At 43.9% G+C, this 12,658-nt stretch overlaps 1 protein-coding gene across 13 annotated transcripts in view; it reads left to right on the plus strand.

Annotated features, from left to right (window-relative positions):
- The window catches only part of APIP (APAF1 interacting protein), a 205,371-nt gene that overhangs the window by 79,733 nt on the left and 112,980 nt on the right, over positions 1–12,658 (plus strand). For 6 of the 13 annotated variants that reach the window (XM_085643500.1, XM_085643503.1, XM_085643499.1 and 3 more), the window contains one exon: positions 12,408–12,470. The exons of the other annotated variants lie outside the window; for them this stretch is intronic. In XM_085643500.1, the coding sequence (XP_085499626.1) occupies positions 12,408–12,470 (63 nt within the window). The remainder of the gene's footprint in view (positions 1–12,407; positions 12,471–12,658) is intronic. 13 annotated transcript variants of the gene reach the window in all.

Here is a 12,658-nt window from a genome sequence, read left to right on the forward strand (position 1 = left end):
GGTGGTACATTCTAATGAGCCGTTACCCCAAGAATGCCTAGCAGGAAGGGAGAGGATGTTGCTCCTTTATTACCACTGCATTTACCTAGGAAAAATGTAATTAACTTGATTAAACAAGCTCTGAGGTCACTGAAAGGGCTATTACAATAAGTAAACTTGACAGTACAAGTCTGTAAATTGGACTATTTGTAGACACGCATGAAGTCATGAGCAGGCGGTTATGCTGAACTGGAAGTTTCAGACCGCAGTTGCAGCACTAAAGCTCCTGATACAAATGAGATGGATTGGGACTCTGAGCTCTAGAACTGTGCTATGTAGCCAAACTTCACTGCACAGGACAATCGTTGGTAAAAATGTATATACCTAAATGGCCTTCTTCGCCCAAAGAATGGTGCCGGGCTAGTTGTCAGACCTAGTCGTCGCAGATATGCAGAGGAACGTATCCCTTTATGACAGCTATATCTCTCAGGTCTTCAACTATTAAATTGTTAGCTCATTCAAAATTCGAAAGTGACTAGCTTTTTGGTCCTTGCTCCGCCTGTCTAGAATCATCTTCTATATCGCTTCAGTATATTGCGTCACTTCCGTCTTTCTGAGAGCCATGAAACCCTGCTCATTTTCCACAGGTCTCTTAGGAAGTGTTTTCTTCATCTTAGCACCAAGAAATCTTTAGAGGTGAAAGAGTGTTTTAGAAAGATCCCAGGCAATGGCATAACATGTTGCCCCCTGAGAGATAGCCAAAGAATGTTAGTATGGTCAAGAAACCGTGCTGCAGAACATGACAAAAATTGAGGGTTAGGAACGCTTATGGTCTGAAATGTTTCTGTGGGTATGGGATTATTTTACAAAATTGGCTGTAGAAATGAACTCCGATAATCCGAGTGTAGGACGAAAATGGATGATTGGACAGCCATAATTTGCTTGGGATTAAAAAGGTAGTTTGCAGTTCCTTCAATGAAGGGCAAAAACAGTAGGACTTTAGAGCCAGTGGAATCTGGCGAGACCCAGGAACCTAATGCTGTGATGATTCCGGGAGCAAGTGAGTACATAAGTGCCCTGTACCAATGATGGACACTAAAATAGTTGTCAAGGCTGACAATAGAAGTAGGAGAGCAGGGCCCTGCATACAAAAATAGCAGACGGGTAGTGGAGCAGGTTTTTTGTGCCACTCTACCTTCTATTTAAATGTCCTATTATCTGCAAATTACTTTTGTTATCCAAATGAGACTGCATTTAATGAACCCTGACGTTTCTAACAAATGCTACAGGTGTTGATGGTACTTAAAAGATTTACGCCATACAAGCTGGCTCTACAGTGCAGTTGTTTGCAATTCTGGTTACTGATCCATACTAGGAATGAAAGAGGAAAAATAATTACACAAATGCTTTCAGCTGTTAGCGCTGCTATTTTAGAGGAAGGATTGCCAAGGTGTAGATATCTCTGACTACCACTTGCTGTTGAACTGGCCCTTCAAATGGGAAATGGGCTGCGGTGAGCATGGGCACTGAAAATCCAATACTAGACTAAGTAGTAAAACTAGGACTTTTGCCCCTCCCTTTAATTTAGCAACTTAGTGACTTATCACAGGAGGAGCTATTTAGGTATTTATATTGAAAAGTAGTAGGGCAGCAGAGCCCAAGTCCAACTCATCCTGTTAGGCGGGGCAACTGATGAGCTCACAAAGAGAGGCTTAATGATATGTTTTTCTGTGGCCTTTTAGCACAGTGATACTGCAATTCTTTCTAGATTAGATCTTAAATCATAATCTTCATAAATACACTTACATAAAATTGCACTCTAAAGAGTAAATTATGTGGGATATTTTATATAAGAGTGCTAATGGGATGTTTGGATTTTTAAACTTAACCACATCGATGCGAGTGACGGAGCGGTTCCGTCATGCGCGTCGGTTGCGCTGTGCGTATGACGGAACCGCTCCGTCATGGCCCCGCCCGCGTAATAGAACCTTCAGCACAGCGCGGTAACCCGCGCCGCGCTGAAGGGGTTAATTTCATGTGCCCTTCTGGTATACATTGGGTGATATTTATGTTTTCTTTTTTTAAACTGATTATTTTAATTGTTACACAACACAAGATCAGTTTTCACAGACACTAATGAACAGGTATACAATAACACAAATACGATGTTAAATATCTTATAGCCAGGTTTATTCCTTTCTTGTCCTGGTTTTGCTTGGAAACGTATTATTGCAGATATGGATATGTATAATTTTCGCTAATATGGATTCACCTTTGTATCTTTCCTTCTAACCATGTCTAGATGAGAGGTCACAGTGCTTTATGGTGTTGTTCAAACTGTAGTAAACAAATCACTCTCTCACTCACTCCCCTCGCTCCTCCCTCTGAGCATGCCGTGACTCAGTCAATCTTTTATCGTCAACGTAGGAAGTGGTACATGCTAATGATGGAGGGTAGCGACCTTTGCAGTTACATATTGCCTAGGCTGTAAGATCCCCCTCCAGCATCTCAGTGCGGAATTCCCTATAGCAGATGGATGTGTCATATACAATCTCAGAGGGTATCTGATGTCTCCTCAGAGGAGGAGGAATGTGGGTGTTTCAGCTCTGTCACAAACGCTTCCCATGCGCTAGCAGCCTCTATGGATTCTCAACATCTTCTGGCTTCTCTGTCGTATGGCCCCTTCACAATGCTCCCAACTTATAACTTCTCTTTTCCACATTGGGTGATATTTGTGTTGTCCAGTGGTTATATTCTGTAGTACTAAATGCGTGCAGTGTGGATTACTGCAATGTTTGCAGATGTTCAAACTTGGATTGTCTGTTTATGTGGAATATCTTATTGGGGAGTGTGCGGTTATATTTGATGTTTTGAGTGTTGTATCTAGAGTCTGTTGTGTAACTTAAGATGTGTAATGGCAATTGTTTGTGCAAGTGATGCTGGAGGTTTGTGAGTATGGTGTTTGTGTTATTGAACATTACATCATTAGCCATAGTGTTTTTTTTTGTTTCTGGGTCGTGTGTTGGTGTGCAAGGGTGTTAAGGTGTAAGGGCACGATTCAGGAGAAATGCCAAAAGTCAGTGTGCCTCTTTTCAAAACTGGTCTGTGGTCAGAGGGCTCGAGAGAGTTTTGGCGTTGCAACAAATTCTTGTCACAGAAAAGCATTAGACCTTTGATAGTGTACATGTATGGGATTGCATAGTTTGTTAAATAACAATTTACTTTAGGTGTTTCTCATGTAGAACACCAACCATGCAAGAGGGCTCAAGTTTGACATTAGTCATAGAGACACTAGAAAGAGAAACAGAACAGCAGGAGATGTGTCTATCAAGCAAACCTGCTCAGTATGGTCCATTCCCCAAAATCGAAAACACAAGAGCCCTTGAGTCTAGATAGAGAGGTATGGATGGCTACAGGCGACAACAGCAAGACCTAAGGAGGCTTCCCTTTAAAGGATGGTATCCCTCACCCACCGAAGGTGGCATGCTTCATCATTGGGGAACCTCCTTGCACCGTGAAACCTAGTCATGGTGCGTGCTACAACCCCCTCACTGAAAGAGGTGCTTAAATTACTAGGAGGGTATGTACAAAGTACCCAATGCGAGCTGAAAGGCATGGTGAGAGATACAGTGTAGCAATGTGAGTGAGTATAAAACTAGCTACAGGGTACGCCACACATCTTTATTCAGGCGACTCTTTGCTAGGATTAAAAACAAATGCTGACTAGCACGGCGGGGAATATTAGACTTGTTTGTGTTGCCTAAAGATCGACATGTTTTGTCCAGTGACCCAGTTGGTGTCATGGCCTTCATCAGGATCTAATTAGTGCTACTGCAAAGAAGAAGTGTGAACTAAAAGGTATAAAGAAATTTTCTTGAAAAGAGTTATATATACAGAACCAGTGATCCAGTCATTTCGGAGTGGTGAATTCACCGGTAGTACCTGGTGGGAAACATGAAAAAATTAAACAACCGGTGATGAATCCTTTCGCGAATAAGTGTTGTGCTGTCAAATAAGCCTAAGTTTCATAAATATAGTTGAAACTCCCATTAGAGCATATGCTTCTCTATATCTCTTTAGAAGTAAAGCATCACCAAGTGTGACTCTGGCTGGCCGTACCAAAAACCTAAATGGTTGGACACCAGTATATAGAGCCTTATTTGGGGTATCTACAAGGAGGCACTTACTTGCCACAGTCGCTATCATACTTCAGCTACCCTAGGCATGAGTGCTCAAAGGGCAGTCTGGTTTACAATCAGAGTGATAGTTAGAGGAGACATACTTACAATCATGCAAGATAAGAAAGTGTGGTAACCTAGTGTAATAACAGTGAGGACGAAGACTCTGTCATAAAAAATACTCATGATGGTTGCGGACCGATTGAGAGTCTGTATTCGACTGGGGTGGCAACGAGCACTGGAACTTGATGATAAATCAATCTGGGCACTATAGCTGTTGGTATGTATACTGAAGGTTTGTTTATATCGCTCACTAGTGACAGTATTATCTTAATGTGAAAGGCTAAAGCGTGCCTCATGGACGCCGTCGTAAGTGGTAGAGACATCCCTGTTAAAGAGCAGGGTACACAGCATGATAACTACCAATCGATCCATGCAACTGATTCTCTCATGTCAGTGCATAGGAGCCAAATGTCCGAGTGACAGCCTCACTCGCAAATGTCCCTGACTTAGAACTGTATGAATAGGGAAAACAATACTTTCAGATAGTTACGCCATCTGTTGTGCAGGTTACTGTCTACGTGCATAAGTGAAAGATAGGCGCTGTCAGGCATGCGTGAGCCTCATGTGTGGGCTCGACCGGGGAAGGCTGATTTTATGCTGCTGGCAGTTCAATTTGTAAATAGTTTGACTCACCAAATTCAAAACCAGCAGTCGGCCGTCCACACCAAGCAGCAGGAGCCGCTGAGTTGGGTGGTTTACGAGTGAGTATTATGCTGCGTCCAGGTGGAAGGACGTCACTGCTTCGTGTATGTCAGTGGCATGCCGGGAAGTGTAGTCTTCCCCAAAAAAACTGCGATCAAGGGGAGAGTTCTCGGATGGCATAGTTGGCAATCTTCGTTCAAAACTGGAGAACATCTAGCAACCCATATATGGTGTATGTATCGAGTAAAAAACTAGAAACGCCATAGACCGTTATCATATCGACTAGCATCCAGGTCTTAACTGCTGCCTGTATTTTAGTGGCATGCCGGGAAGTGTGGCTTCGCCAATAAGCGGCGATAAAGGGAAATGTTTTGGAATTGCATCGTTGACACTAATGGTTCGCTACTCGAGGACATGTTTAGGAGCAACATATATATCCACGTCCATTCTAAGACATCTACAGAATCCCTTGATACTCCTAAGTATAGTCTAAGTACTACCAATACCAGCACTTAACACTCGCTGTAAACCTGAAGAACGTGCTCTTTTTATTATACCATGTACCAAACAGTTTCCTGTATCCATGACAACATGTCTGTTCTGCCACAGGGCTCTATAAACTTACAGTTCCCTCATGAAACCTAGTAATTATTATTTTTCCGGCAACACCATATCTCCAGCTTGCTATCCATATTCATAAGAAGTAGTGAGGGGGTAATTAATGTGATAATTGTCTATAGTGTTTTTATTTCTTCTAGATATATGCACCTTATATATGTTGCTCCTTAACATGTTCTGGAGTATTGAACAATTGGTGTCAACAGTTCGATTTGAAAACATTTCCCTTTATCGCCGCTTTTTGGCAAAGGCTACACTTCCCGGCATGCCGCTAACATACAGGAAGCTGTTACAGCCTGGACGCTAGTCGATATGATAATTGTCTATGGTGTTCTAGTTTCATTTCCCAATACGTGCACCTTATATGGGTTGCTACATGTTCTCCAGTTTTGAATGAATATTGGCAACAATGCGATCCAAGAACTCTCCCCTTGATCGCCGTTTCTTTGGCGAAGACTACACTTCCCGGCATGCCACTGACATACAGGAAGCAGTGATGTCCTTCCACCTGGATGCACTATAATACTCACTCGCAAAACACCACCTCAACAGCTCCAGTTCCTCGGTATGGATGGCCGACTGTCGGTTTTGAATTTCAGGAGTCAATTTGCAAATTGAACTGCCAGCAGCGTAACATCAGCCTTTCCCAGTTGAGTCCACTCATGAGGCTCACGCGGGCCTGACAGCTCTATCTTTCACGACCACTCGTGCACGTAGGGACATTTACGAGTGTGGCTGTCTATCGGACATTTAGCTCATATGTACTGACATGAGACCATCAGCTGCATGGATTGATTGGTAGTTATCACGCTGTGTACCTTGCTCTTTAACAGGGATGTGTCTACGACTTATGACGGCGTACATGAGGCGCGCTTTTGCCTTTCACAGTAACTTGATACTCTCACTATTCAGCGATCTAAACAAACCTTCGCTATACATGACATACCATCAGCACTAGCCCCCAGATTGATTTAGCATCAAGTTCCAGCGCTTGTTGCTACCCGTCGAATACAGACCCCCAATTGGTCCACAACCATCATGATGATTTTTAGGTCTATCGTCGCGTTTTAGGGCAGAGCCGTGCTCCGCCTCCGCGAGAGATTTTGTAGGAGAGGATTTTCAGAAGAGTGCTTTAAGCCCCGCCCCTCATTTCCATCGGCTGGCGTCACCGTTTATGCTAAACAGTGGCCAGCTATTGGAAATTAGCTATGTATGTTGCCTCCCTTTGGCTTTTTGTGCTGGCCCACTTGGACTGGCTCGCCTGCTTTCCTTCTGTCGTAAGCGATTTCCTATCTTTATGGGGCCATGTGTTTAAACACATGGCCCCATAAAGACAAGAGATCGAGGCTTGTTTTGTTTTCCCTCTCGTGTCTTTTCCCAGCTCCTCCACCCCACTCTCTCTGCTGTCCCTCCCCTCTGCTGTCCCTCCCCCCTCCCTTCCAGTCAATCATGGGGCTCGCTCAGGAAGTTCTGCGTGTTTTGTACTGCTGCTCTTGTGTTAATGAGCCTGAAAATTGTCAAATGAAACTGCCCTCCCAGAAGACAATAACTCGACTTTGGAATGAAGCTGCCGGGTTTGCTCGTTTAAGCAACTGTCCGCGTGAAGATCTGTCCGCGTGAAGATTTTCTAAGGACACATTCTACCAAAGGTGCCTCGTGTGAATGAATCTGAAAGTGAAAAGTCGCACTTACACCACATTCACACACGTACTAATATTGTGAGCATAGCACCGCAATTTGCAAGTACTGTTTCCGGCGCTTGCTGGACAAAGAGAGCGGATACCCAGTCCCAGAGGCAGGAGATGCCAGCGACATAAAGGAGACCTGGCTCCTGTACGCTCTTAGCTGAAAATGACTCAATACATATTTCCGTCGTGGCCTGGAGGGCCCCGGCGAGGGCCGTCCTTTGAATCTTGAAAGAGTGTGTTTGAGTGCTGTGTAAAGAGTTGTATTTATGTCTGTCAGACTAGGAAGGTCCGAAGAGAGAGCGATGCATCGAGGGAGGCCGCCGCGACAGGGAGGGTATTGTCGCATTCAGAGCCTTGCGATTTCTTTCACTTTTTGCAAAAGGTTGACTTTGTGATGCCTTTACCGGTGCTTTTCCTTTCACCTATGACCCGAGACCTTTGAATTATTATCGCCTAAAGTGAAATTATACATATCCCTCGGACCGGAGGCCTCAATCTGTTTTCCTCCTTCCCAGTGTTCATGAGAGAGGGAAATCCGCTCTGTTGATGTCTTGTTACGTCTGCGTTTCCGCATCCTGCGGGCAGGCCTCTTGCTAATCCACTCAGAGCTCACGGTTCATTACTGATTCGGGCCTCGCAGTTCCCTCCAGTCCGGTGCCCTCTCCCGTCTTGTTCGGATACTGCGCACTTCAACCTGGTTGTTTGTAAACCCCGTGCACTGTGGCGGTGCTGTGCTGTTCACTATCCAAATAGCGTCCGTGCAGCTTCCGAGCGCTGCATGTGTGCGGCCGTATCCAACATAAACTCTATTTAAGGATACAATGTATGGCTTGATGGCGTGCTTTCATTAAAGCCAAGTGTTACTTTTTGCATTATTTGGCATTAAAAGGTTTAATATTTCCATTATTCCCTTTTAAAGAAAAGCACAGTCGTTTGAGCAAACATTCTCCTGAGGAATCACCCGCAGGCGGCTCCTTCAGCACAGATAGTGAACATACAGCACTAGCATCGTGTGTAAAAACAGGGCACGAGCATTATCTGTGAGCACTCTAGCCTGGATTTATCCTAGAGGCATTACCTGTGAATATGCAGCACTAAATTTATTTATGAGTACACTGCATTAGTCATTTTTGTGAGAGCACTACACGTCCATTGTGTGTGAGTACACTGCACTAGCATTATCTGTGAGTACAGCACTCTAACTGTGCCCGTTAGATTAAGCGTTTTGCCCAGAATCACAGCAGGATATTGAGCCGACGTGGAGACTCAAACCTGGTTCTCTGGTTCCAAAATCGGCAGCTCTGGCTGTTATGCCACGTCCTCTCCCCATCCTTTTGATAGAATATCAATAATTGAGTCGAAAGGCCTTACAAATCACGTTCCACTGATAAATAATCTCACAGAGCCGATCAGTGTGAACCGTGCAATGTGTGAAAAAAGTGCTCGGTGCATATAAACGAATGTACGTATATACATCCTGTTGTCTTGAAGTTTCACCTTCCATCTGCACTGGCAGTGTCTGTGCGTGAGTACTGAGCACTGACTGCAAGTGTGAGAACACAACGCTGCAAGCATCTGTGACTGTGTGCGTTTGCATTACCTACGAGCATGCCTCACGTACACTGACGCTGCACTGTCAGTATCCGTAAGTACGCCTCCGTTCCCACGTGTACACCATCCTCACCACCTGTCAGCACACTGTGCTTGTATTATCTGACAGCGCCGTATTCTGGTTGTCCGTGAGTGCTGTGTACTTGCTCTGAGTAGTCTACACTGGAGTTGCCTCCTCACTATCATGATATTTTGTTCCTGTGTCACGATTCTCACTTCTTCCGCCCGTGTTCAGGGCAGAAATGGGCACACCTCGCGAGTAGAGGGGAAAGGATTTTATGGGAAAGAAGACCAACCCCCTCCCCAAGTGTCTCATCTGTCTCTCGCCTCTCTCTCTGGCCCTTCCTGCCTCTCAGGAGCTCTATTCTGAGGGACACAGGCTCATTTCTTTTCTCTCTCAGGAGCACAGCACACCCTGCTGTCTCAGCGTGTGCTCTTCCCACCGCGGACCTGCCTTATGGAAGAGACGGGAGGATGGGCTGAAATGGCGCCTGCCAGCTTCTGAGAGAGATCTGGTGGTATCTTAATAGGTGTAAACAGCCGCACATATATTCAACCTGGTATAGGACACGTCAAACACCGACACCTTCAGGTCACAGTCAAGTCAATGGCATCGAAACAAACGAAATTATTTTAATATTATAGTAATATTGAAAGTTGGTGCGTTTCTTGGTTTGACTGTTTAATGAAATATTAAAGAAGTTAGAAACATTTTTAGCAAACCCGAGAGTTTCGTGGTTTGACTTATTCGACGCGCGTTCTTTCCCTTTTGCGGGTAGTTTCTGTTCTTAAGCTTTTCAGCGCGTGGGAAAGCACCTCCCTTTGTGCCAGTGTATTTGTAGGCTGTGCTTGGAACCGGGTCTTTATTGCTCCCACTTCCGTAAGCTTTTTATCCACAGAGGGGTACTACTGTTTCCCCTCTCCAATTACTGGTCTAGGTTTCTTCGGCACCGGGATAAGTGCTTCTTTGGTTGGTGGGATGGTCTGCTCAGCCAGACTATAACTATGCAGTGGTTTACTGTTTCAAGTTCAATTTCAAAAAGGCTTCTTGATATATTAAAACAACATTTCCAATCCGAACCGTCAAGCCAATCTTGGCGCTCTTAAAACTGCGCCCCACCTCCCCCGCCCGCCCCTTTCTCCATGTCACAAATGGAACAAGCATTTGCAATGCAAATGGTCTCTCATTTACGCGAGTTTGAGCTATTGGCATTTTAATGACAATACCTTTTTAATTTATGTTTTAAAAACCAAAACATAAATAAAAGGCATTGTCATTTACAATGCCAATAGCTCAAACATGTGTAAATGCGAGACCTATTGCATTGCAAATGCTTGTTTTTGACAGAGTCTTGGTCCTCACTGTTATTACACTGTGTTGCCACACTTCCTTATCTTCCATGATTGTAAGTATGTCTCCTCTGACTATCCTGCTGATTGTAAACCAGACTGCCCTTTGAACACCCCTGCCTAGACTTCTGAAGTTGGGGAAACAACCTTTAAAACGCAGTCATTACATCGCACTACCTTTACAAAACAGTCATTACATCGCAACATACTTTACATCGCATGTCACTACAATACAGGCATTACATTGCAAGTCATTACAACACATACCATTACAACGCATAGTAACCTTACATTATTCGACACTTACCCACTGTTGCACTCACTGGAGTTAGAATAGTAATTTGTACCCCACACTATCCAACACTTGCCCTACTGTTGGACTCACTGGAGTTAGAATAGTAATTATTACCCCTACTCCATCCAACACTTACCCTACTGTTGCACTCACTGGAGTTATAATAGTAATTTGTACCCCACACTATCCAACACTTACCCTACTGTTGGACGCACTGGAGTTAGAATAGTAATTATTACCCCTACTCCATCCAACACTTACCCTACTGTTGCACTCACTGGAGTTAGAATAGTAATTATTACCCCTACACTATCCAACACTTACCTTAAATGTGATGTAGTGGCATGTGTTGTAATGGTATGCGTTATAATGGTATAATGCGATGTAATGGAATGCGTTGTAAGGGTAGCTTCTAAAAATGCAATGTGGTGGCATGCGATGTAAAAGAATGCGTTGTACAGGATGTTGCGATGTAAAAACTAAGTTGTAAAGGCATGCGTTGTAAATGTATGCGTTGTAATGTCATACATTCTTGAAGTTGAAACTCGACAGCGGCGGGTAAGTGTCTCATGGTAGATACCCCAAATAGTGCTCTATATACTGGAGAGGAGTTGGCCTAACGGCTAGGGCGGTCGACCTTGAATCTGGGGAACTGGGTTCAAGTCTCTGCAATGACGCTGAACATCCTGTGATTCTGGGCAAATCACTTCATATCCCCGTGCCTAACAAAAAAAAAATATATGAATGTGTCCTCATGTAATGCAACTGGTGCTATGTAAAGCGCTCTGATACCCGATACCTTTGGGTCAAGTTCGCGCAATATAAAACTCCGTAAAAAAATAATATATGTACTGGCTTCCACACATTTGGGGTTTTGGTACGGCAAGAGTCACACTTGGTTTTGCTTAACTTCTTCAGAAATGTAGAGAAGTATATGCTCTAATGGGTGTTTCAACTATATTTATGAAACTTAGGCTTATTGGACAGCGCAACACTTATTTCGCGAAAGAATTAATCACCGGTTATATAATTTTTTCATGTTCCCTACAGGCACTACCGGTAAATCCACCACTCAGAAATGACTGGATCACTGGTTTTATTTATGTAACTCTTTTCAAGAAATTTTCTTTAAACCTTTTGGTTCACACTTCTTCTTTACAGTAGCACTAATTAGATCCTGATGAAGGCCATGACACCAACTGGGTCACGGGCCAAAACATGTCAATCTTTTGGGAACACATGTTTGGTTAATATTCCCTGCCGTCCTCGTCTGCCTTTGTTTTTAATCCTAGCACTGTCTCGCCTGAATAAAGATGTGCGACGAACCCTGTAGCTAGTTTTATACTCACCCACTCACTTGCTGCACTTCATCTCTCACCACGCCTTTTAGCTCACATTGGGTACTTATTAGATACCCTCCTAGCAATTAAAACATCCCTGAGCTCCTCCCTCTCTGTGAGGGGGGTTGTAGCCCGCACCATGAGTAGACTTGATAGTGCAAAGAAGTTCCCCAACAATGAAGCATGCCACTTTTGGTGGATGAGGGAAACCGTCCATTAAATGGACGCCTCTTTAGGTCTTGCTGTTTGCTCCTGTAGCCATATCACTCTATTTAGACCAGATGGCTCTTATGTTTTCACTTAATTGAGTAAGGGGAGTATACCGTCACAAGTCTCTAAACCACTTCTTGCCCCCATATTTTGCTTTTCTCTCAATTCCCCAAAATGCCATTGCTGTGACTGGTGTCAAATTGGGGAGTGGGCATGGTCCACTTTCTAACATGGTTAAGTCTGTCTAGGCTTCCATGGATCATGGTCATAGCAGGGCTTCTGTTGAACCAATGCTAAGGTGGGCTAAGGTTGAAGCATCAAGGCTTAGACATCAATGGGCATGACCATCTCTCTCTTAAGTTTGATAAAAGATCTAATTTCCTCTTACAGATTCAAATGGCCCTTAAATCTCTTTTTTATTTCTTTGGAACAGAAATCATGTGCTGACCAAAGCTTTTCGATCATAGATTCTGAGTGTGAAGGCGAGTTTGAGAAGGTGAGAAAGTTTAGTAGTGATCCAAAGTCTTCAGATCAGCCCACAGTAAGCTAATTAGTCATTCCCTCCTTTTGTTGTCTTTCTTCTTTGTGTTTGGTGGACAGTATCAAATTGACTAAGTGACCATTACCGTAATCCTGAAAAAAATGTCTGAAGAATTCCCTCCTCCTTTCCCCTAAATTGGGTCC

Source organism: Triturus cristatus, chromosome 3_1, assembly GCF_964204655.1.
Source record: "Triturus cristatus chromosome 3_1, aTriCri1.1, whole genome shotgun sequence".
In the NCBI taxonomy this organism is placed as follows: domain Eukaryota; kingdom Metazoa; phylum Chordata; class Amphibia; order Caudata; family Salamandridae; genus Triturus; species Triturus cristatus.